At 66.3% G+C, this 21,991-nt stretch overlaps 1 protein-coding gene across 2 annotated transcripts; it reads left to right on the top strand.

Annotated features, from left to right (window-relative positions):
- Positions 1-4,480: 4,480 nt before the first annotated feature.
- Positions 4,481-20,027, top strand: ADAM11 (ADAM metallopeptidase domain 11). 2 transcript variants are annotated; one of them, XM_064174555.1, is made up of 26 exons: positions 4,481-4,700; positions 6,282-6,478; positions 8,806-8,882; positions 9,335-9,401; positions 9,912-9,997; positions 10,075-10,141; positions 10,303-10,351; positions 10,462-10,529; positions 11,136-11,210; positions 11,305-11,376; positions 12,109-12,275; positions 12,351-12,435; positions 12,524-12,614; positions 12,725-12,776; positions 12,923-13,022; positions 14,227-14,298; positions 14,459-14,551; positions 14,636-14,716; positions 14,796-14,846; positions 15,768-15,831; positions 15,911-16,010; positions 16,087-16,206; positions 16,399-16,567; positions 16,653-16,767; positions 17,029-17,119; positions 17,698-18,034. In XM_064174555.1, the coding sequence occupies exons 1-26, from the start codon at positions 4,643-4,645 to the stop codon at positions 17,741-17,743; spliced, it is 2,313 nt and encodes a 770-aa protein (XP_064030625.1). In that variant the 5' UTR covers positions 4,481-4,642; the 3' UTR covers positions 17,744-18,034. The 2 variants fall into 2 exon arrangements, with proteins under 2 accessions (XP_064030625.1, XP_064030624.1); XM_064174554.1 differs by lacking the exon at positions 17,029-17,119 and adding an exon at positions 18,036-20,027 and having other exon boundaries at positions 4,483-4,700; positions 17,698-17,715.
- Positions 20,028-21,991: the final 1,964 nt, after the last annotated feature.

Raw genomic sequence — 21,991 nt, 5'->3', positions numbered from 1 at the left:
GAGCTGTTTGGTGACCCCAGCACAGCTCAGGCTGCTGAAGTGTCCATCAGTGCTGGAAAGGAGCTGTGGGGGGTGGTGGGCACCAAGCTGAGCACAAGGCAGTGGTGGCTCTGGTCACCTAACCTCACCCCACAGGTGGGCTGCACATGGAATGTGGTCGGCAGGCTGCAAGGAGCTATTGGGGCCAGCCCGGGGATGGCTCCAGGGGAGGAGGGATGTGGAGAAACTGGAGAGCAGGCACTGGAGACTATCGACCTCTCCTGGGCACGGGGCCAAGGAGAGGAGCTCAGAGTCCTGCCAGGAGGAGGCTGAAGGGTGTCTGAGAGCAGCCTGCGACTTCTTGAAGGGCAGTCCCAAAGAGGACAGAGCCAACCCCTCAGGGAGAAAGGCTCCCTGCCCAGGACAGGGGGCAGCCCTGGGCTGGGTACCCAGCGCAGTGGTGTCTGTCCTGGGAGAGTGCCAGGCCCTGAGAGCAGGATACCAACCCTGCTGCACTCGGGGCTTGAGGTGAGGGCCTCAGCAGCTGGGTAAGGCAGAGCTGCTGTGAGCTGGACATGAGGCATCAGAGGCTCCTCCTGGGTCATTCTCCAGTGCAGTGGCCAAGCTCTGGCTGGGGACCCTCCACAGGGTACAAAGGGCTGAGCAAAGCTGCTGCAGGAGCTGCACCACACCAGGCACAGAGCACTGCTGGCAGCGTGTCCCTGGGGCTGGTTGCTGTCATGATAGAGCATTCCTGGAGGACAGGTCCAAGTGTGTGCACCAACTGCCCAGCACCTTGGGGTGCTCAGCCTCCTGCAGGGAGTGCCCAGCTCTGCCCTAGACAGCAAAGAGAGCGGTGCTGGCCTGAGCCTGAGCCAGGTCCCCCCAGAGCAGCAGGGCCAGGGCAGTCCTGCCCCTGTGCTCAGCACTGCTCAGGCCATACCTTGAGTGCTGTGCCCAGTTCTGAGCCCCTCAGATTAAGAGAGATGTTGAGGTGCTGGAAGGTGCCCAGAGCAGGGCAGCAAGGCTGGGGAGGGGCCTGGAGCACAGCCCTGTGAGGAGAGGCTGAGGGAGCTGGGGGGGTGCAGCCTGCAGCAGAGGAGGCTCAGGGCAGAGCTGATTGCTGCCTGCAGCTGCCTGCAGGGAGGCTGTAGCCAGGTGGGGTTGGGCTCTGCTGCCAGGCAGCCAGGGCCAGAAGAAGGGGACCCAGCCTGAAGCTGTGCCAGGGCAGGTTGAGGCTGGCTGTGAGGAGGAAGTTGCTGTCAGAGAGAGTGATTGGCACTGGGATGGGCTGCCCAGGGAGATGCTGGAGTGCCCATCCCTGGAGGTGTTGCAGAAGAGGCTGCATGAGGCAGGGGTCAGTGAATCAGAAGCTGTTAGGGGTAGGTTGGGCTCAGTGATCTCGAAGCTCTTTTCCAGCCTGGATCATGCTGTGACTGCTGGATGTGACTCAAGGTGCTCAGTTGTGCCCTGCAGGTACTGACCTGCCTCGTGCCAGTGGTGCTCAGTGGGGGAGCATTGGCAGAGGTGGCACTGGGGAAGCAGCTGGGAGGGGACAAGTGTCCTTGCCCCTGCCCCTGGAGGGTTGCCCTGGCTGCTGCCTGTGCCCTTCTCACGCTGAGCAGTGACCTGCAGCGTGGGGCCCTGGTCGGGGCTCAGGGCTGCTCGGTGGAGCCTTGGCTCAGATGTGCTTGCTGGAGGTTTGTTTGCTGCTAGCAGGAGCAGAGCCTCTCCTGGGCACTGCTCTCTGCACTGTGGCCCTGAGGCCTGCCAGGAGGGCGTTGGCAGAGCTTGGGCTGGGCACCTTGCAGACCTGGCTGAGGTGCAGAAGCTGGGGCAGTGCTGTGCCTGGTGCTGCAGGGTGCTCACCTCAGGGCTGTGCTTGGGGCTGGTTGGTAGAGAATCAAAACCTGTTTGGGCTGAAAAAGCCTTCTGGGGTCATGGAGTCCAAGCACTGACCCAGCACCACTCAACCACGGTGCCAGGTGCCATGGCCACAGGGTTCTTGACTCCCCCCTCCAGGGATGGGGACTCCACCACCTCCCTTGGCAGCCTGTGCCAAGCCACTCTGACACAAAAGAGGAAGCAAAAACCTGTACCGAGGAAGATGAAGGTCTGAGGGCAGCAGGTCACAGCTTCAGGGCCCTGCCTGCCCCATGCCGAGCTCAGGCTCCTGGAGTCACAGAATCGTTTCAGCTGGAAAAGATCTTTCAGATCATGGAGCCCAACTGCTCAGAGGGGGAGGAGTGAGGCTGCCCCAGGCGAGGGTGTGAGGCCCCATCCTAGGCATGAGCCCCTCAGCAGCTTCTCTGCTAGAGCCCAGCTGGGATGAAGCTGCTCCCTCCACCCTGGGACTGCTGTAAAGTGCTGAGGGCAAGGAGCTGGAGCTGAGCTTCTTCCCTGCCCCCCAGCCTCAGGCACTTCCCTGCCCTCTCCTGCCTTCCCTTCCCCTCCACTTGCTCCTGCCCCCCAGGCTCTGCACAGGGGTGAAAGCCAAAGAGAGGGGGGCAGGGTGGGGAGTCAGCCTGTGCCACTCAGCCTTGCCAGCAGGTCAGCCTGGTGCTTTTGGTGGCTCTGACCTGCAGAGCTGTCCCAAGGGCTTTTGTCACCGAAGGAAGAGGAGCAGGGAGCCAGAGGAAGCTGCCTGGAGAAGAGGAGGGTCCATGAGAAGGGGACACACAGAGCCATGGGTCCCTGATGGGGAGAGGATAGGTGCTGGAATGATCCTTTCCCTGGGTTCAGCAAGGCTGCAGGAGGTGTGGGGAGGAGGAGGTGTGTGAGAAGGGGGAGATGTGGGGAGTCCCTCCCCGGGTGCTGGCTGCTGGGTGGGGGCTGGAACCTGAGCAGAGGCAGCTCAGGAGGAGTTTGGCTGGAGGGTGAAGGGCAGGAGCTGAGGGTTGGGACTGTGGGTGGGTGGGTGATGGTGTCCCACCCCATGCACAAGCACAGGCAGGGACTACTCATCAGCACCCATAGGGGCTGGGTACGACCCCTGAGCAGCTCTCGGGGAGCAGGAGCTGGGGCTGCTGATCTCCAGGATGAGTTGTCCCCCTTGTGCTGCTCCTCCTGACCATCACATTGAGGCTCAGACCCCCACCCAGTGCCCCACAGGATGGTGCCCCCCATGGGGTGGGTGTCCACCTCTCACCGTGCTGGACTCTCCCATCCCACTGCTGAACAACCAAGACATTACTGCAGCTTTGTCCCCTTAACAGCAGCTGAGGGACATGGCCCTGGAGCACCCCCTGAAAGCAGCCTCCCCCCCCAAAGCAGGGCACCCCGAGGTGGGGTCTGGTTCTGGTACTCCCTGAGGGTTAAGCCTGGCTGTGGGTGGAGAACTCTCAGCACCCACCCACTAGTGCTGGTCCGAGACTGACCCACGCCTCCAGCTGCCAGCACCACCACTTGCAGTGTCCTCCCTCTAGGGCTGCAGTCCCACGGCCAGCAGCAGCACTGAGTGGGGACAGAACCAGCTGAGGGGGCTCAGCAGTGACTGGGGGTGTGTGGTCTCTGCTTCAGTCCCAGCCTGGGGGCTCTGATAGTGGCTGAGTGTCCTGATAAGGGCTGGGAGTCCTGATACAGAGTGGGACCCAACACCAGCTGGGAGCCTGAGTCCAGTTAGAAACTCCAGTGCTGGCTGGAGGGCTCCGTTGCTGGCCAGGGGGCAGCGAGGGACCTGGGAGTGGTTGGGAGGCTCAGGGAGAGGGTCAAGGCTGAGGGGAGCTGTGCTGGCTGGGGGGGTGCTGGCTGTGCAGTCCAGTCCTTGATGGAGTCCAGTGCTGACTGGGAGAGATCCAGTACTGGTGGCTCCCTACTGGCTGGGGGGTGTCTGGTATGGGCTGAGCCACTCCAGTCCCGGCTGGGGGCTGGATGCGGGGGGAGGGGGCACTGGATAAGGGGCCTGGTCCCGGCTGGGGGGCAGCACTGGTGGGGAGGTGTCTCATAGTGACTGGGGGGGCTGGCACTGGTTGGGAAGGTCCAGTGCTGACTGGGAAGGGTGTCTGGTGCTGGCTCGTCCGCTGCAGTCCCTGCTGGGGGGGTCTGGCCGAGGAGCCCAGGGCGGGAGTGGAGATGCCCTGTGCTGGCTCGGGGGTCTAGCACTGGCTGGGGGGGTCTGCTACTGGCTCCTCCGTTCCAGCCCTGACTGGGCACTGGCGGAGGCTTCGGTACCGGCTCTGGAAACGGAACTGAAGAGGGGCGGTGGGTGGGGAGGAGGAGAGCAGCGGCTCCGGTACTGGGGCCGGGGGAGTGCGGTGATACCTGCCCGGGGGGGCGATACCGGCCGGGCCCCGGTGCTGCAATGCCACGGGGGTGCCAGCGGCGCTGCGGCAGCCGGGGCTGGCGGGGGGGGGGGGGGCGGTTGGAGCAGGGACCGGGGTTGGGTTGTTACAGGGGGGGGAGCGTCGGGGCCGGGGCGGGGCGGCCCCGGGGCGGGGCGGGCGCTGCCGGTGCCGCTGCCGGCGCCGGCGCCGGTGCCGGTGGCGGGGGGGCCGGTGCCGTGCACGCGTGCGGGGGGGGCGGCGCTCCCGGGGCCCGGTGGCCGCTCCCTGCCCTGCCCGGCCCGGGGCGGAGGGACAGAGGGACCGGAGGGAGCGGAGGGACGGGCAGGACGGTCCCCGGCTGCACGGGCCCGGCGCGGCCGCGCTCGGATTATGAGGGAGCCATGAGCCCGCTGCGGGGCTGGCTGCTGGCCGCGCTGCTCTCGCTCACCCCGCGGGCAGGTAGGTCCCGGGCCCGGGCATCGCTCCGGCCCCGCTCCCGGCCCCGCTCCGGCCCCCGCATCGCGCCGCTCCCCGCATCCCCCCGCTCCGCGCATCACCGCGGTCCCCGCGGCGCTCCGGCCCCGGCATCCCTCAGCTTCTGGCCCCGGTCCCCGCATCCCCGGGTCCCCGCACGGCCCCAGCCTCGGCCCCGCTCCCCGGCCCCGGCATCGCTGCCGTTGGCGGTGCCCAGCCCCGGTGCCCGCCGCCGCTGCGGTTTTTTCGCTGCATCGACACATTTTTCCGCAGCGCCGCCCCGCAGCGCCCCGGGAGGGGCCGGGCCCGCGCCCCCGCCGCAGCCACCCGGCCCCGCACCTGCCGCCCCCGCCGCCCCGCACCCGCGGCCCCGCGCTGCGCCCGCGGGGGTGTCCCCTTGGCAGCCCTCCCTGCCCTCTCCGGAGGTGTCCCCATAGCGGTTCCCGCCGTGTCCCCTGGCTGTCCCCCCCGGGAGGTGTCCCCATAGCAGCCCCTCATGTCCCCCCTGGGAGATGTCCCCGTATCGAGCGCCCTGTCCCCTGGGGTGCCCCCCAGAAGATGTCCCCGCAGCGGCCCTCCGTGTCCTCTTACCATGTGTCCCCATGGAAGCCCTCTGATGTCCCCTGGCTGTCCCCTGATGAGGTGTCCCCATAGTGGCCTCCTCATGGTCCTTCCAGAAGTGTCCCCCGTAGCAGCTCTCCCGTCCCCTGGGCGTCCCCTCTGAAAGGGTGTCCCCATAGAGGCTCTCCCTGTCCCCTCAGGAGGTGTTCCCCTATCAGCCCTCTATGTCCCCTCTATGTCCCCTCTGTGTGCCCTCTGTGTCCCCTCCCAGAGGTGTCCCCATTCCAGTTCACCATCTCCCACGGGGATGTGTCCCCACACCAGTCCCTGCAGCCTCCCAACATCCTCTCAGAAGCTGTCCCCATCCCAGCTCCCCTTGCCCCCTGGATGCCCCTTCCAGGCTGTGCTGCTGTGCCCGGCCCCACTCCAGGTGCCATGGCAGTCCTGGGTCCCTCCACATCCCCTGGGTGACCCCCCAGGGACACATCTCTTTACCAGCCCCCTCCACTGCCACCACTCATGTGTCCCCTGAGTGCTCCCTCCAGGACACACCACTGTGTCCGAAGCCCTTCGAGTTTCCTCTCCTGTGTGTCCACCACGTCCCCTGGGCGCCCCCCAAGCCTGTGCTCCTGGGTGTCCCCTCCTGGGCACACCACTGGTTTGGGTGTCCCCATACCCACCTTCCATGCCCCCTTGGCATCCCATCCAGGACAGAGATGCTCTGTCCTGGGGGGTTCAATGCTGCACCTGAGTTACCCCCAGAGCAAGTCCCCATTCCCATCCCTATTTGTCCCTAGTCCCCTCTGTCCTCAACCATCCTTGTCTTCAGCCCTCCTCATCCTCAGCACCCTGTGTCTCCAGCCCCTCACGTTTTCAGCCCCCCATGTGCCCAGCCTCCTGTGTCCCTCCTCACCCACAACCCCCTGTGTGCCCACCCCTCTGCCTGCAGTCCCCTGTTCCCGAGCCACCCCTGGGCCAGCAGCACAGCAGCTCCGGTGCCCGCAGGTCCCGCGGTGCAGGCTGGCTGGCTGCAGCGGAGGCTCCCCCGGGCCGGATGGCAGGACGGGCAGGTGGTGTCCCAGATCACCCACCCCAGCAGGCTGGTGGGGCAGAGCTCGGGAGGAGAGGTCCAGAAGCATCACCTGGACACCAGGGTCAGAAATGATCCTGGAGGAGGAAGAGGAGGAGGAGGAAGAGGCTCTGTAAGTGAACCACAACCCCTCTGTCCTCTATTTCTGGGGTCCCCAGCTGGGTTGGCAGATCCCCAAGGGGCTGCCGTTGCCAGCCTGTCCACACCCCAGGGGGTGTGTGTGGCCACCAGCATCCCCCACCTGGAGTCCTGCACCCAGTTCTGGAGTCCCCATTCCAAGAGGGCTGTGGAGAAGCTGGAGAGTGCCCAGAGCAGGGCCAGGAGGATGCTGAGAGGCTGCAGCAGCTCTGCTGTGAGCACAGCCTGAAAGAGTTGGGGCTGTGCAGGCTGGAGCAGAGGAGGCTCCCAGGTGACCCTCTTGCGGCCTGCCAGGACCTGAAGTGGGCTCCAAAAAAGCTGGGGAGGGACTTTTGAGACTGTGAGGGAGTGGCAGGAGTGGGGGGAATGGAACAAAGGTGGAGGTGGGGAGAGTGAGGCTGGAGGTGAGGAGGAAGTTGTTGAGCAGGAGAGTGGTGAGAGGCTGGAATGGGTTGCCCAGGGAGGGGGTTGAGGCCCCATGGCTGGAGGTGTTTGAGGCCAGGCTGGCTGAGGCTGTGTGCAGCCTGCTCTAGGGTAGGATGTCCCTGGGCATGGCAGGGGGGCTGGCACTGGCTGATCCTTGTGATCCCTTCCAACCCTGCCTGATTCTATGATTCTATGGTCCCAAACTGGGTCCTTCCACCCCCTGGGGACCCTGTGCTGCCATCACCCATCCCCAGCGGGGCACTGCTGTGTGCCACAAGATCCCATCAGATCTGGGCGCTGGTGAGGTGTGTGTGGGCGATGAGAGAGGGAATGGGAACGGGCAGGGTGGGAGTGGGCAGGGTGGGGGCTGGCAGAGCTGCTGCAGAACGGATGAACTCACGGCTCCTGTGCCACAGAGGGCAACCCTCGCCACGCGGGAGCAGCCCCACAGGGAGCCGTGCCCCCAGCCGCCCCCTCGCTGCATCAGCACTGGCCAGCGACCTTCGCCTCATGGCCGGTGCCTGCTTGCTGGCGTTGAAGGGAGCGGGCAGGGGGCTGGCACCCGGCGCGGCAGGGTCAGTGCTCTGAGCCAGGCGGTGGAGACTGCGGAGGCTGAGGCGCATCGATCCCCCCCGGCTCTCCAGGAGCAATAACGAGCGGTGGCTGCTGCAAGGGTGATTGAAATCCGGCGCTGAGCGAAACCGCTGGGCGCCGAGAGCTGCCAGGGGTGCCAGGCTGCTGCCGGCACTGGCGGGGCGCTGGGGGGGGGCGTCACGGGGTGATGCGGCCGCTGCGGACCCCAGGGGATTTGGTGGCGGCACTGGCAGAGCCCCTGCCAGCCTCTCCCAGCTGTGCTGCCCGACCTGGTGCCCACGGTCATGGCTGGGACTGTCCCCTCCGAGGGGGGCTGCATAGTGGCAAATGGGTCCTTGTCCTCACCTCACCACCCTGAGCTGCGCCTGGGGTCTCAGCGTGAGGCTGGGGCACCCCGAGGAGGAGCTGGCTTCCCCCGGCAGTGGTGCGCCCTGGCGGCAGACCCTCACCAAGGGACACGCTGCTGCTGCCAGACCCTCACTAGGGGCCGTGACAAACCCTCACCCGCGCTGCAAGTTGGTCAGGTCTCAGGTGGGAGCCAGAGAGCATGGCTCCTGCCGGCAGGAATTAGGTCAGGAGCAGCAGGCACCACAGGATGGGAGGCAGCCAGAGCAGCCCTGCTGTGGCCAAGCTGGACCCAGGGGGAGTGGGGGAGATGCTCCAGCAGCCCTCAGCCAAACACAGGTCCCGAGCAGGAGGCTGGTGGGATGCAGGTGATGGGATGTGGTTGATGGGATGCAGGTGATGGGATGCAGGTGATGGGATGTGGTTGATGGGATGTGGTTGATGGGATGCAGGTGATGGGATGCAGTTAATGGGATGCAGGTGATGGGATGGAGGTGATGGGATGGAGGTGATGGGATGCAGGTGATGGGATGCAGGTGATGGGATGTGGTTGATGGGATGCAGGTGATGGGATGTGGTTGATGGGATGTGGTTGATGGGTTGCAGGTGATGGGATGCTGTTGATGGGATGCAGGTGATGGGATGCAGGTGATGGGATGCAGGTGATGGGATGTGGTTGATGGGATGTGGTTGATGGGATGCAGGTGATGGGATGCAGGTGATGGGATGCAGGTGATGGGATGCAGGTGATGGGATGCAGGTGCCCTCCCATTGCTGCAGGAGTGAGGACGTAGGGGCAAGACCCAGCGCCTGGCTTTGAGCTTGTAGGGGTTATAAGTAGAAGGGCACCCTTGGGGGTGTTTAGCCCTGGGGGTGTTATTTTAACCTCCCCCGGGGGCCGGCGGCGAGGGGCTGCCGGCTCCGGCTCTCTCGCAGGGGCTGCACCTGGCACGGGTGAGCTTCGTGGTGCACGCCTTCGGCTCCGCCTTCACCCTCGACCTCCGGCTGAACCAGTGAGCAGCTGGGGGGCACGGCGGGGAGCTGGGAACCTCCCATGGGGAGCTGCTGTGTGCATGAGGGGACTGCCATGGGGCTGGGGGCACCTGCTACGGGGTTGGCAGCCTCCTCCTTGGGCTCGGGGCACTTGCTGTGTAACTGCCGGGGGCAGCAGGGGCGGGGTGGAGAAGCTGTGGGTCCTGGTGGGCAGCGGATGGGCTGTGCGGAGCTGTCCCATCTCTGGCAGTGGGGACTGAGCTGGAGGGTGTGGGGAAAGGAGGGAGGGTCCCATGGAATGCAGCCTCATGAACTGAGGGGGTCCTGTGCCAGAGTGATGCCATGTACGTGGGTGGTGGGTGCGTGCACGATGAGGGTTCATGATGAGGATGCTGCCTCTCTCTCCTCCTCCTCCTCCTCTTCTTCCTCGTTCCTCCACTGTGGCCTCTCGCCCCCTGCCTGCTCCCGGCAGCCACCTCCTTGCATCCCACTACGAGGAGCGGCACATTGGCACGGGCAGCAACAGCAGTCACAGCACGGTAAGTGCTATGCCATGCTGTGCCATGTGGTGCCACAATGTATCACCCTGTGCCATGCCATGCTGTGCTACATCGTGCAGTGCCATGCCATGCCATCTCTGGAGATGTCTAAACCCAGGAGAAGTTCAGGAGTGCAGCCAGCAGCTTGGCATCTCCAGCTGCATGGCCTCAGGGTGCCCTTCCACCTCCGGGGTGCCCAGCCCATGCATCAGGGCGGGCACAGAGGGCAGGGTCTCTCCCCCTTTGGTGCTGGCATGACTGGTGATCCCAAAGTGCTTTGGCACATGCTGCCTCCACACTGCCAGTTTGTGATGAGTGGCCACTTGAGTGCCATGGGCACCAAGTGCACCCCTGGGAGGACAGGCAGCAAACCTCAGCGACTGATGAACCCCAGAGCCAACAGCACCGTGGGGATGCAGCAATGGGGCAGCCCTGCCTGCTCAGCACCGGGCAGGATGGGCCTCAGTGTCCAGGCCCGGCAGGCTCAGCTGCCCCTCCCTGCTCTGGCAGGGTGCAGGGGAGCACTGCTACTACCAGGGCCGGATCCGGGGGCAGCCTCGCTCCTTCGTGGCTCTCTCCAGCTGCCAGGGCCTGCGGTGAGTCCCCGGGGCGGGGCTGGAAGGGGCCGGGGGGCCGCACCCCCTGTTCCCTGTCACCTCTTCTCTCTCTGCAGGGGAGTCTTCTCGGACGGCCGAGCCACCTACCTGATCGAGCCCCGGGTGGGCACGGAGCGCAGGCAGGTGGGCACCGGCGCCCGCCGCGGTGCTGCCGCGGTTCCCCCACTGCAGCAGCTGAGTCTGGCTGCGGCTCACAGACAGCCTGGGGGACGCAGGGACGTGGCCGTCCCCACTCCACGCTGTCACGTCCACGCGTAGCCCTGACACCCAGCTCCCCCTGGCAGGGCCTTCGACCGCACATCGTCCAGCGTGTCCCCAGCTGCACCCAGCCGGGTGAGCCTTCGCGGAGGGCCAGCCCCCACCCCCGAGCGCTGAGGGCAGCGGCCCCGCTGGCCCCGGGGGTCCCATGTGTGCGCCTCGCCAGCTCTGTCCCCTCCCTCCAGGCTGCCTCCTCCCCGCACTGAGCCAGGACCTCGCGGGCGGATTACCTAAGCTGCGGCGGCGGCGGCAGGTTCGTGGGGACAGTGGGGGACAGGAGGTGGGGCACAGAGGGGACGGGCAGGGGACAAGGACTTCTGGACATGGGTTGGCCTCCAGCTGCCAGCTCAGCTTCACCAGGGCGACCACTCCTGCTCTGGCACGGGGGCAGCCAGGCTCGACTGAGAGCGCTGGGGCTGAGTCTGCAGGGTGCCAGGGCTGTGCCTGCAGGGTGCCAGGGCCCTCTTGGCAGGGTGCTGGGGTGGTGGTTGAAGGGTGCCAGGGCCACTATTGCAGGGTGTTGGGGCCGTGTCTGAAGGGTGCTGGGGCTGCATTTGAAGGGTGCCAGGGCCACGGTTGCAGGGTGTTGGGGCCATGTGTGAAGGGTGCCAGGGCCACGTCTGAAGGGTGCTGGGGCTGTGTCTGAAGGGTGCCAGGGCCATGTTTGCAGGGTGTTGCTCTTGCACAGGCTCAGGGATGCCCGGGGAACCCCTCAGCCCCAGGGGAACCATGCCCAAACCCACTCAGTCAGCCTTTCCACCCCACGCGTGCCACAGAGCCCTGGCGGGCAGCCGCGGCCGGGGCGTGGGCAGCTGCCGCTGGGCTGTGCCCGCGGGCTCAGGCTGGGCTCCCGCCGCAGGTTCGCCGAGCCCAGCACACAGTGCACAGCGAGACCAAGTACATCGAGCTGGCCGTGGTGAACGACCATCAGCTGGTAACGGGGGGGGGGGGGGGGGGTCCCAGGGCCGGTGGGCTGGGGTCCTGGGGCGACTACCCCCAGCCCACCTTGGCCCCTGCTGTCTCCCCAGTTCCTGCAGCTCCGCAAGTCTGTGGTTCTCACCAGCAACTTCGCCAAGTCTGTGGTCAACCTGGCAGACATGGTGAGAGGCTTCGGCCCCGCGCCAGGGCTCGGCCCTGCTGTGACATGTCCCCGGGGAGGTGGCCCCCGGGGGGGTCCGTGCCTGGCACCTGATGGCTTTATCCCTGGGGGCTTCACTGGCAGCAGATTTGTCCCCGGGGGACATCCCTGGACAGAGGGCACAGCCCCCAGTGCCTGGCAGGTTTATCCCTGGTGGGTTTGTCTCTGGTGGGTTTGTCTCTGGTGGGTCTTCTGGTGGTGGCTTGTTCCCAGAGGGTTGGTCTCCAGTGGGCTTGTGCCCATCACCTGGTAGGTTTGTCCCTCTGGAGGACTGTCCTCCAGAGCTTTGTCCCACTGATGGTTCATCCTTGACGGGACAGCAGCAGCTGGTGGGTTTGCCCTTGGCACCTGCTGGGCTTACCCATGGGGGTTTGTGCCAGGGGAGTTGGTCTACACCCAGAGCGCTGAGCACCTGCTGAGCTGGTCCCTGGGGCATTGTCTCCAGGAGGGTTGTCCTGCAGGGTCTTTTCCCTGGCAGCTTATGGATTTGGCTGGCAGCACCTGCAGGGTTTGTCCCACCGGTGGTTTCCTCCTGGGACATTGTCCCTGGAGGGAGCTATGCCCAGGTCCTGCAGGGTTTGTACCCGGGGGGTTCATCCCTGGCGCCTGGTGGGTTTGCCCTGGGGAGGGTTTGTCCTGGGGAGGGTCTGCCCTGAGGGATTCCATCGCCAGTGCTGTCCCTTCGCCCTCCCAGATCTACAAGGAGCAGCTCAACACCCGCATCGTGCTGGTGGCCATGGAGACCTGGGCCCTGGAGGACCGGATCCGGGTGGGGCAAGACTCGCTGGAGACGCTGAGCGAGTTCGTGAAGTACCGTCGGGAGGGCGCGGCGGAGCACAGCGACACCGTCCACCTCTTCTCGTGAGCGCCGCGCCCGCCTCCCCTCCCGGGGGCCGGCAGCCACCACCCCCATCCCCACCATCCTCTTCCTCGCAGGGGTCGGACGTTTCAGAGCAGCCGCAGCGGCACCGCCTTCGTAGGGGGCATCTGCTCGCCCACCCGTGCCGGGGGTGTCAACGAGGTGGGTGCAGTGGGACCCCTCCCCTATGAAAGCAGTCTGGGACTGGGGGGGGGGGGTCCTCTGGCGAGCCCCTGTCCCTCCCGTGCAGTACGGCAATGTGGCAGCCATGGCGGTGACGCTGGCACAGACGCTGGGGCAGAACGTGGGCATGATGTGGAACAAGCACCGGGCGGCTGCAGGTACCTGTGCCACCCCCTGGGAGAGGGGCAGGGACGATGCGGGGACGCCGCGGTGCCACCAAGCAGGTGGCAAGACAGCGGCACCCCCAACCTGCCTGCTCTCCTCCCAGGGGACTGTCGCTGTCCGGACTCCTGGCTGGGCTGTATCATGGAGGACACAGGGTGGGTGCCCGCTCGGGGTGGCACTGCCACAGTTCCCCTGTGCCCCATGTCGCCGCTTGTGGCAGGGACATCACCGTGCCTGGTCATGGAGTGGCCAGTCGTGCCAGGTGGGTGGCAGAGGGGGTGACAGTGACCCCCGCCCACAGGTACTACCTGCCGCGGAAGTTCTCACGCTGCAGCATCGATGAGTACAACCAGTTCCTGCAGGACGGCGGCGGCAGCTGCCTCTTCAACAAGCCCCTCAAGGTAAGGGACCCCCCCCGGCAGCTGCCTCTTCAACAAGCCCCTCAAGGTAAGGGACCCCCCCCCCCCCCCGGCAGCTGCCTCTTCAACAAGCCCCTCAAGGTAAGGGACCCCCCCCCCCCCCCCCGGCAGCTGCCTCTTCAACAAGCCCCTCAAGGTAAGGGACCCCCCCCCCGGCAGCTGCCTCTTCAACAAGCCCCTCAAGGTAAGGGACCCCCCCCCCGGCAGCTCCCTCTTCAACAAGCCCCTCAAGGTAAGGGACCCCCCCCCGGCAGCTGCCTCTTCAACAAGCCCCTCAAGGTAAGGGACCCCCCCCGGCAGCTGCCTCTTCAACAAGCCCCTCAAGGTAAGGGACCCCCCCCCCCCGGCAGCTGCCTCTTCAACATGCCCCTCAAGGTAAGAGACCCCCCCCCGGCAGCTGCCTCTTCAACAAGCCCCTCAAGGTAAGGGACCCCCCCCGGCAGCTGCCTCTTCAACAAGCCCCTCAAGGTAAGGGACCCCCCCCCCCCCCCCCGGCAGCTGCCTCTTCAACAAGCCCCTCAAGGTAATGGACCCCCCCCGGCAGCTGCCTCTTCAACAAGCCCCTCAAGGTAAGGGACCCCCCCCCCGGCAGCTGCCTCTTCAACAAGCCCCTCAAGGTAAGGGACCCCCCCCCGGCAGCTGCCTCTTCAACAAGCCCCTCAAGGTAAGGGACCCCCCCCGGCAGCTGCCTCTTCAACAAGCCCCTCAAGGTAAGGGACCCCCCCCCCCCCCCCGGCAGCTGCCTCTTCAACAAGCCCCTCAAGGTAATGGACCCCCCCCGGCAGCTGCCTCTTCAACAAGCCCCTCAAGGTAAGGGACCCCCCCCGGCAGCTGCCTCTTCAACAAGCCCCTCAAGGTAATGGACCCCCCCCCCGGCAGCTGCCTCTTCAACAAGCCCCTCAAGGTAATGGACCCCCCCCCGGCCCGCCCCTGGCCCCGGCTGGCTGTCCAGGGTGGGGACCATGCCCTAGCGGAGGCTCCCAGGGTCCCCCCGGGGCTCCTGATCTCCCCCCAGCCCCTGCCACATCTAAGGTAGTTGAGTTTGGCGTCCCCAGTGGGGACAGAGCTGGAGCCTGGTGGAAAGCAAACAGTTTGGGGGTCCTGCTGTCCCCTGGGGACATGAAACGCTTGGGGGGGATCCCCGCACAAGCTCTTGCCTCCCCCACCTCCATCTCTGCCTTGGCAGCTCCTGGACCCTCCGGAGTGCGGCAATGGCTTCGTGGAGGCTGGAGAGGAGTGCGACTGCGGCTCGCTGGCGGTGAGCAGGGACAGGGGGCTGCCGGGTGGTTGGCAGTGCCATGCCGGCTCTTGTCCCCGCGGTGGCAGTGCCAGGTGGCTGACGGAGCCATGCCGGCTCTTGTCCCCGCGGTGGCAGTGCCAGGTGGCTGACGGAGCCATGCCGGCTGCTGTCCCCGCAGGAGTGTGCCAAGAGCGGGGGCAACTGCTGCAAGAAGTGCACGCTGACCCACGATGCCATGTGCAGCGATGGGCTCTGCTGCAAGGGCTGCAAGGTGAGGGGCCGGGGGGGGACGCGGTGAGCCGCCAGAGCTCCTGCGCCGTGGCTCCTGACGCGGTGGCTTCCCCTGCTGGTGCAGTACGAGCCCCGAGGTGTGTCCTGCCGGGAGGCGGTGAACGAGTGCGACATCCCCGAGAGCTGCACCGGAGACTCCAGCCAGGTGAGCCGGGCTGGGGGGGACACAGCGGGACGCACGGGGGGGCAATGGGGCACCACCTGTCCTCTTCCTGTCCCCACAGTGTCCTCCCAACCTCCACAAGCTGGATGGCTACTTCTGTGAAAACGAGCAGGTGAGGCCAGCCTGGCGTGAGGAGATGTGGGCAGGGGGCTCGGGCACCCCCCCGCGGGCGTGGGCACATTCCCGTGGGCTCCAGCGTGTCCCTGTGGGGTGTAGACACATCCCGTGGGGCTCAGGCATCCTCATGGAGCTCAGACATGTCCCTGCAGGGCCAGGCACATCTCATGGGGCTCAGACATCCTCATGGAGCTCAGACATGTCCCTGTAGGGCCAGGCACACCCCATGGGGCTCAGGCATCCTCATGGAGCTCAGACATGTCCCTACAGAGCCAGGCACATCTCATGGGGCTCAGACATCCTCATGGAGCTCAGACACACCCCTGCAGGGCCAGGCACATCTCATGGGGCTCAGGCATCCTCATGGAGCTCAGACATGCCCCTGCAGGGCCAGGCACATCTCATGGGGCTCAGACATCCTCATGGAGCTCAGACACACCCCTGCAGGGCCAGGCACATCTCATGGGGCTCAGGCATCCTCATGGAGCTCAGACATGTCCCTGCAGGGCCAGGCATGTCCCGTGGGGCTCAGGCATCCTCATGGAGCTCAGACATGTCCCTGCAGGGCCAGGCATGTCCCGTGGGGCTCAGGCACTTCACTGTGGGCTCCAGCATGTCCCTTGGGACCAGACATATCCTGTGGGACTCAGACACATTCTCTGGGGCTCAGGCACATCCCACGGGGCTCAGGAGTGTTGCCCGTGGACTCGGGCATGTCCTATCAGTTCAGAGACATCCCGTGGGGCCCTGGCACATCCCGTGGTGCTGGACACATCCCTCGGGCTCCGGCATGTCCCTGTGGGCTCCAGCATGCTGGTGCTCGGGCAGTTGGCCATGCCCTTGCAGCACCTCGGTGGGCACACTCCGGCGGGTGCAAGCCCCTCGCCAGCCCTGTGACCCCTCCCCTGCTCCCCAGGGGCGCTGCTACGGTGGGCGCTGCAAGACCAGAGACCGGCAGTGCAACGCGCTCTGGGGCCGTGGTGAGTGCGGGGCCCCGAGGGGCTTTGCCAGCCGGGGGGGGCCCGCAGGTGGCAAGCAGGTGACCCTCGTTCCTCCCAGGCTCGGCTGAGCGCTTCTGCTACGAGAAGCTCAATGTGGAGGGGACCGAGAGAGGCAACTGCGGGCGTGAGGGCCTGGGCTGGCTGCAATGCAACAAGCAGTGAGTGAGCCCCGGCCCCTGCCCCCTGCCCTGGGTGCCACCTGCCTGCCCCGCTGATGCCAGCGGCGCCTTGCAGGGACGTCCTCTGCGGCTTCCTCCTCTGCGCCAACATCTCGGGGGCGCCTCGGCTGGGCGAGCTGAGCGGCGAGATCGCCACCACCACCTTCTACCACCAGAACCGCTACGTGGACTGCAGGTGGGTCACAGGAGCACAGCTCACAGGCGCCAGGCGTCGGAAGGGACCCAAAGAGCTCCTCGAGTCCAACCCCCCTGCCAGAGCAGGACCATCCAACCTAGCTCAGGTCACAGAGGAGCGCCGTGGGGCCGGGGGTGTCCCTGGGTGGGGGTGGGTGTCCCAGTGTCACCTGTTCTCACCGTCCTGGCACAGGGGAGGCCACGTGCAGCTGGTGGACGGCTCGGACCTGAGCTACGTGGAGGACGGGACGCCCTGCGGGCCCGGCATGCTGTGTCTCGACCACAAATGCCTTCCAGCCACGGCCTTTAACTTCAGCTCCTGCCCCGGCAGCTGGGACGGGAAGATCTGCTTCGACCACGGGGTGAGGGACACGGCGAGCAGGGGACCCACGGGACCCGAGGGTGGGGGTGTCGTGGCAGCGTGGGGGTGACGCCGTCCCCTCGCAGGTGTGCAGCAACGAGGGGAAGTGCATCTGCCGCAGCGAGTGGACGGGGAAGGACTGCAGCGTCTACGATCCCATCCCCGAGCCGAAGCCGACGGGGGAGACCGAGCGATACAAGGGTCCGTGCCCCCCGCGGGGTCCCCGTGCCCCTGCCGCCCTCGGTCCCCGCGGGCTGGGATGCCCTACTTTGTCCCCGGCCAACCCAGAGAGTCCACTGGTACCATCCCCCAACCCCGGTGCCACGGCTCAGCTGGGCACGGCGGGGTCTTGTCCCTCACCTCAGGTCCCCACAGTGCTGGGGCTGCCCTGGGGTCGCGTCTCTATGTCCCCCGCCACTGACCTGTGTCCCTGTCCCCTCCTCCCTGTCCCCTCTGTCACAGGTCCCAGTGGCACCAATATCATTATCGGCTCCATCGCGGGGGCCGTGCTGGTGGCCGCCATCGTCCTAGGGGGGACAGGCTGGGGATTTAAGTAAGCAGCCGCCGCGTGGCTCGGCCCCTTGCACCGCTGCGGCGTCACCAGCCACACCCCTGCGGTGCCCTCCTGGGGACACCCCCGCGTGGGGACACCCCCGCTCCCCCCCAGCTGGGCATCTCCTGCTGCGTGGTCTCCTGGGGTCTGGGGATGCTGGGTCCCCGCGTCCCTGCCTGGTCCCCTTGTCTCTGCCTAGTCCCTGTGTCCCTGCCTGGTCCCATTGTCCCTGCCTGGTCCCTCGCTCCTGCCAGGTTCCCTTGTGCCTGCCTGGTCCCCGTGTCCCTGCCTGGTCCCCGTGTCCCTGCCTGTTTCCTTGTCTCAGCCCCTGCCTGGTCCCCTTGTCCCTGCCTTCATGTAGCACTGGGTGAGGGGGGGGTCACTGTCACCCTGTGCTGTGTCTCTCCCCGAGCACTGGGGGCTGTGTTGGTGGCCCCCGTGTGTCCTGGCTGGCAGGGGGACACACGTGCTGCCGGTGGGGCCAGGGACGCTGCGGGTGGGGACACACACTGGGGGGGTCCTTGTGAACGGGGAGGTGGCACTAACCCTCCTCTCCTCTCCCCCCGCCGCCCCCCAAGGAACATCCGCCGAGGAAGGTACGATCCGGCGCAGCAGGGAGTGTAACCGTGTCCCCCCCATCGTCTCCTCCTCGTCACCGTCACTGTCACCGTCACCGTCCGGCAGCCTGACGGCGTGGGAGCCCCCCCGGGCCCGTCTGTCCGTGTGCTGTGTGTCCGGCCGTGCTGTCTCCATCTCTGTGCCCCCCACAGCTGAAAAGAGACGGCGGGTGGAGGGAGGGGCTTGGCAGCAGCCCCCACCCCCACCCTAGCGCTGGCTCTTACCAGCTGAGTGTCCCCCCATGTGTCCCCCCTGTGTCACTGCCCCACGCTAAACACAGCCCACTTCTGTGTTGCAGGTCCGGGGGATCCTGAGCGGAGCCGCTCTGCCCCAACCCCCCCCCCAGAGTGCCCGGCCGAGGAGGAGAGCGGGGGGGAGGGAGGCACTCAGGACCCCTCCCCTCCCCGACCCTCACCACACCTTCACGAATGTAGGGGCCCCCTCCGGCCCCCGCCCTGGGGCTGGTGGCACTCCCGGCACCACGATGAATGTACCCGCGGGGGCAGGCAGGGATCCCCCATGCCCACAGCCCCCCCTCTGCCCCCCATCAGCATCTTCCAGCTTTGGGACCTGGGACTCCCACAGGGCAGGCAGCGTGCCCCAGTGTCAGGCCAGTATAGCCCAGTACCAGGCCAACAGCCCACGCCAGTGCAGAGCCTGGGACTCATGTGCCCCCCATCCCAGATGCCAGCTCTGGTGTGGGGGCCATGGAGGCCAGATCTGCACCCCAAGATGTGTCCCCTCATTCCAAAGCACCTCTGCAGTCCCCCAAGTGGGGTATGTTGCCCTCCCCCCCAAACCCTCTCCACCCCCAAATGTCATGGCTGCGCATCCCAGCCATGGCATTCCAAGCGCATGGCACCCAGGGGTGCCAGGCTCTCCCTTGAAGGCAGGGATTGTCTCCTGTCCTGGTCCCCTCCCTTCCCCAACTCAGGCAGGTGAACCCCAAACTGATGGCACTCAGGCAGGAGGGGCAGCAGGTGACAGCAGGGCTTACCCTGGGGGGCTGGGGGTAGAGGGTGAGCCCTGGGCTGGTGGCACATGGGGTGGCAGATGTCACCTCAGCTCCATTGCAGGCTGGTGGCACCTGTCCTGCAGGCTGGGTGGGGGGACAGCACCTGCTGGATGTCCCTTGTCCTCAGGGCAGGTGAGTGGGGTGCATTGTCCCATCCCCATGGCACATGTCACCCTGCATGGGGTGGCTCCATAGGGCCACCCAACCCCCAGCACCCACAGAGCACTGGGGACCCACACTGGTCCCTTCAACCACTGGTGACACTCAGCACTGGGGGGAGGGACACTCAACCCCCCCTAGTGACACTCAGTGTGTGTGTGTGTGGGCACTCCTGGTGACCCTCGATGGGAGGACCACATTGGAGGACACCCCCATGCCCATAGTGGTGTGGGCATGGCTCCTTCACATCCTCCCCTGCCCACTACTGGCCCTTTGCCACGGTGGCAGAAGGGCACCGACTGTGTCCCCAAGCCCAGCCATGGCCCCAGTGTTGTGTGGCAGCCCAGCTGGGTGCCTGCAGCACCCATGGGTGCCTTGGCTGTGCTGGCACTGGACAGGGCGCAGGGCACTGCCGTGCCAGGGCGTTGGGAAGGGGGCGGCTGGACGCCCCCAGGCTTGAGTTCGGTGGCGACTCCTCGCGGGACACATCAGCGATGGGCTGCGGGACGCCCGGGCCGGGAGCCACCGCGGGAACCAGTGCCCCCACCTCTGCCATCTGCCGCCGCCGTGTCCCCGCAGCTGGCACGGCCACAGCGCCGCTGCCGCCGGGGCTGGGACACGAACACGGAGACAAACAGGGGAGTTTTTCTTACCGATTTTAACGCCGCGAGGTCGGGCGGAGCCGCCGGGGAGGGGGCCCGGGGGGGCGCACCCGGTGCTTCCAGAGCCACGAGAGCAAAACGCCCCCAGCCCCTGCCCGCAGCAGGCCGAGCCGCGTCCCGGCAGGCGGCGGGGGCCAAGCACACCGGGGCGGTGGCACCGCCCGCACCTCACCGCCGCCGCCGCACTGCCATCCCGCACCACTCCGCTCCGCGCTACGTCCGCAGCCGGGGCCGGGGGGGGTCCGAGGTTGTACCGAACGACCCCTCCCCCCCCCCCCCCCCCCCCCGGACGCCCCCCGCCTCGCGCTCCCGCTTTGCACGCGCTGGGGAGCCGCCGCCGCCGCCGGGGCCGCTGCCGCCGCCGGGGATGCTCCGCGCCCGGCCCCGGCCCCGGCCCCGGCAGAGCTCCTGCAATGCCGCAGAGTTTATTTACAATAAAGAGTTGGAAAACGGAGCCGCTTCGCTTCCCGCCGCCCTGCCAGCCGCCACCGGCCTGCCCACGCCGCAGCCCCGGGGGTGCTCCAGGCCCTGGCCCCCTCCGCCTCACCCCACTGACCCCCCCCCCCGCCCTGCTCCGTGGCTTGCACTCCACCCCCGGTCCATCTCCAAGGGCTGGGACTGTCCTGACCTTCACACCTGACTCGGAGGTCTAATGGCACAGGGTGAGTGGCACCGAGCGTGTGCCCAGCTGGGGACCCTGCAGCACCACAGGGCCATATGGCTGGGCCTCGTCCCACCGCAGCGATGCTCAGCCCTGCACCTGCCCCGGTGCAAGGGCACAGCTCCATCACTGTCCCACCATGTCACTGCCCCAGCGTGGGGACCAGTCCTCTGCCCGCCTGTGGGATGCACCATCCCAGCACAGGGATGCAGGGCAGGTCCCCATCCCACTCCAGGGACATTTCAGACTGGATTAGCCCTGTGCAGGGTCCTGCCTGGCCGGGCAGTGGAGTGAGCAAAACCTGGCAGAGAGGGCTCTGGAGATGGGGTCCTAACTGCAGAGGGACCCCCAAGGATCAGAGAATGTTCTGTGTTGGAAGGGACCTTCAAGAGCGTCCAGTTCCAGCCCCCTGCTGTGGGCAGGGACAGCTCCCACCAGCCCTTGATCAAGGACTCATCCAGACTGGTCCTGAGCACCTCCAGGGAGGTTGTGGAGCACAGAAGCACCCAATGTGATCTTTGATCTTTGATCTTTGATCACATTGGGTGCTTCTGTGCTCCACAACCTCCCTGGCAAACTTGTGCCAGCCTCTCAGCACCCTCAGCCTGTGCCAGCCTCTCCCCACCCTCACTCTCAACAATTCCTCCTTCATCTCCACTCTCCCTCTCCCCTCTCCCAGCTCACAGCCATTGTCCCTCCTCCTGGCACTCCCAGCCCTTGTCCAAAGTCCCTCCCCAGCTCTCCTGCAGCCCCTTCAGCTACCGGAAGGTTGCTTTAAGGTCTCCCTGGAGCCTTCCCTTCTCCAGGCTCAACAGCCCCAACTCTCCCAGCCTGTCTCCAGAGAGAGGTTCTGCAGCCCTCTGAGCACCTTGGTGGCCTCCTCTGGACCCACTCTGGCAGTTCCAGGTGCTTCTAATGCTGGGAGCCCCAGAGCTGGAGGAGGTGGTGCTGCTGGTGGGGTCCCAGCAGAGCAGAGGCAGAGTCCCCTCCCTTGGCCTGCTGGCCTCACTGCCTTTCCTGCAGCCCGGGCTGTGGGTGGCTTTTCAGGCTGAGAGTGCACACCGCTGGCTCATGCAAGCAGACCCAGGTCTGCTGCTCTCAAGGCACTCTTCACCCAGCCTGGATTTGTGCTTGCAGTGGCCCTGACCCAGTTGCAGGACCTTGCACTTGCTCAGCTCTGCAGCCTGCCCAGGTCCCTCTGGATGGATCCTTCCCTCCAGCATGCCACCTGTACCACACTGCTTGGTGTCACCTGCAGACCTGCTGAGGGTGCCTCAGTCCCTCTGTCCACCTCACTGACGAAGATATTTGACAGCTCTGGTCCCAGTACTGACCCCCCAAGGGGCTCCACCTGCCACTGACGCCCATTTGGGCACCGAGCCAATGACCACAGCCCTCTGAGAGCAGCCCTCCAGCCCCCCCGGGTTGTCCTTCCATCAGATCCGTGTCCTTCCAGTTTAGAGGTGGAGCATTCTCCTGCAGGACCAGTCCTGGTGCTGCTCACCTGGGGCTGGGCGGGCAAAGCTCAGCACAGAAGGACTGATAGGCACAGCTGGGTTCATGGGCACATCTGGAGTGGCAGGCACATCCGGGCTGATGGGCATAGCTGGGGTGACAGGCACAGCTGAGGTGGTGGGCACAGCTGAGGTGATGGGCACAGCCAGGGTGGTGGGCTCAGCAGGATGAAGGGGATAGCCAGGATCATGGGCATAGCCGGGCTCATGGGCACAGGTGGGCTCATGGCACAGCTGGGCTCA

The sequence above is a fragment of the Pogoniulus pusillus genome, chromosome 40 (assembly GCF_015220805.1).
Source record: "Pogoniulus pusillus isolate bPogPus1 chromosome 40, bPogPus1.pri, whole genome shotgun sequence".
Classification (NCBI taxonomy): Eukaryota; Metazoa; Chordata; class Aves; order Piciformes; family Lybiidae; genus Pogoniulus; species Pogoniulus pusillus.
Note: the sequence above shows the minus strand (reverse complement) of the source record. Positions and strands in the feature narration are given on the sequence as shown.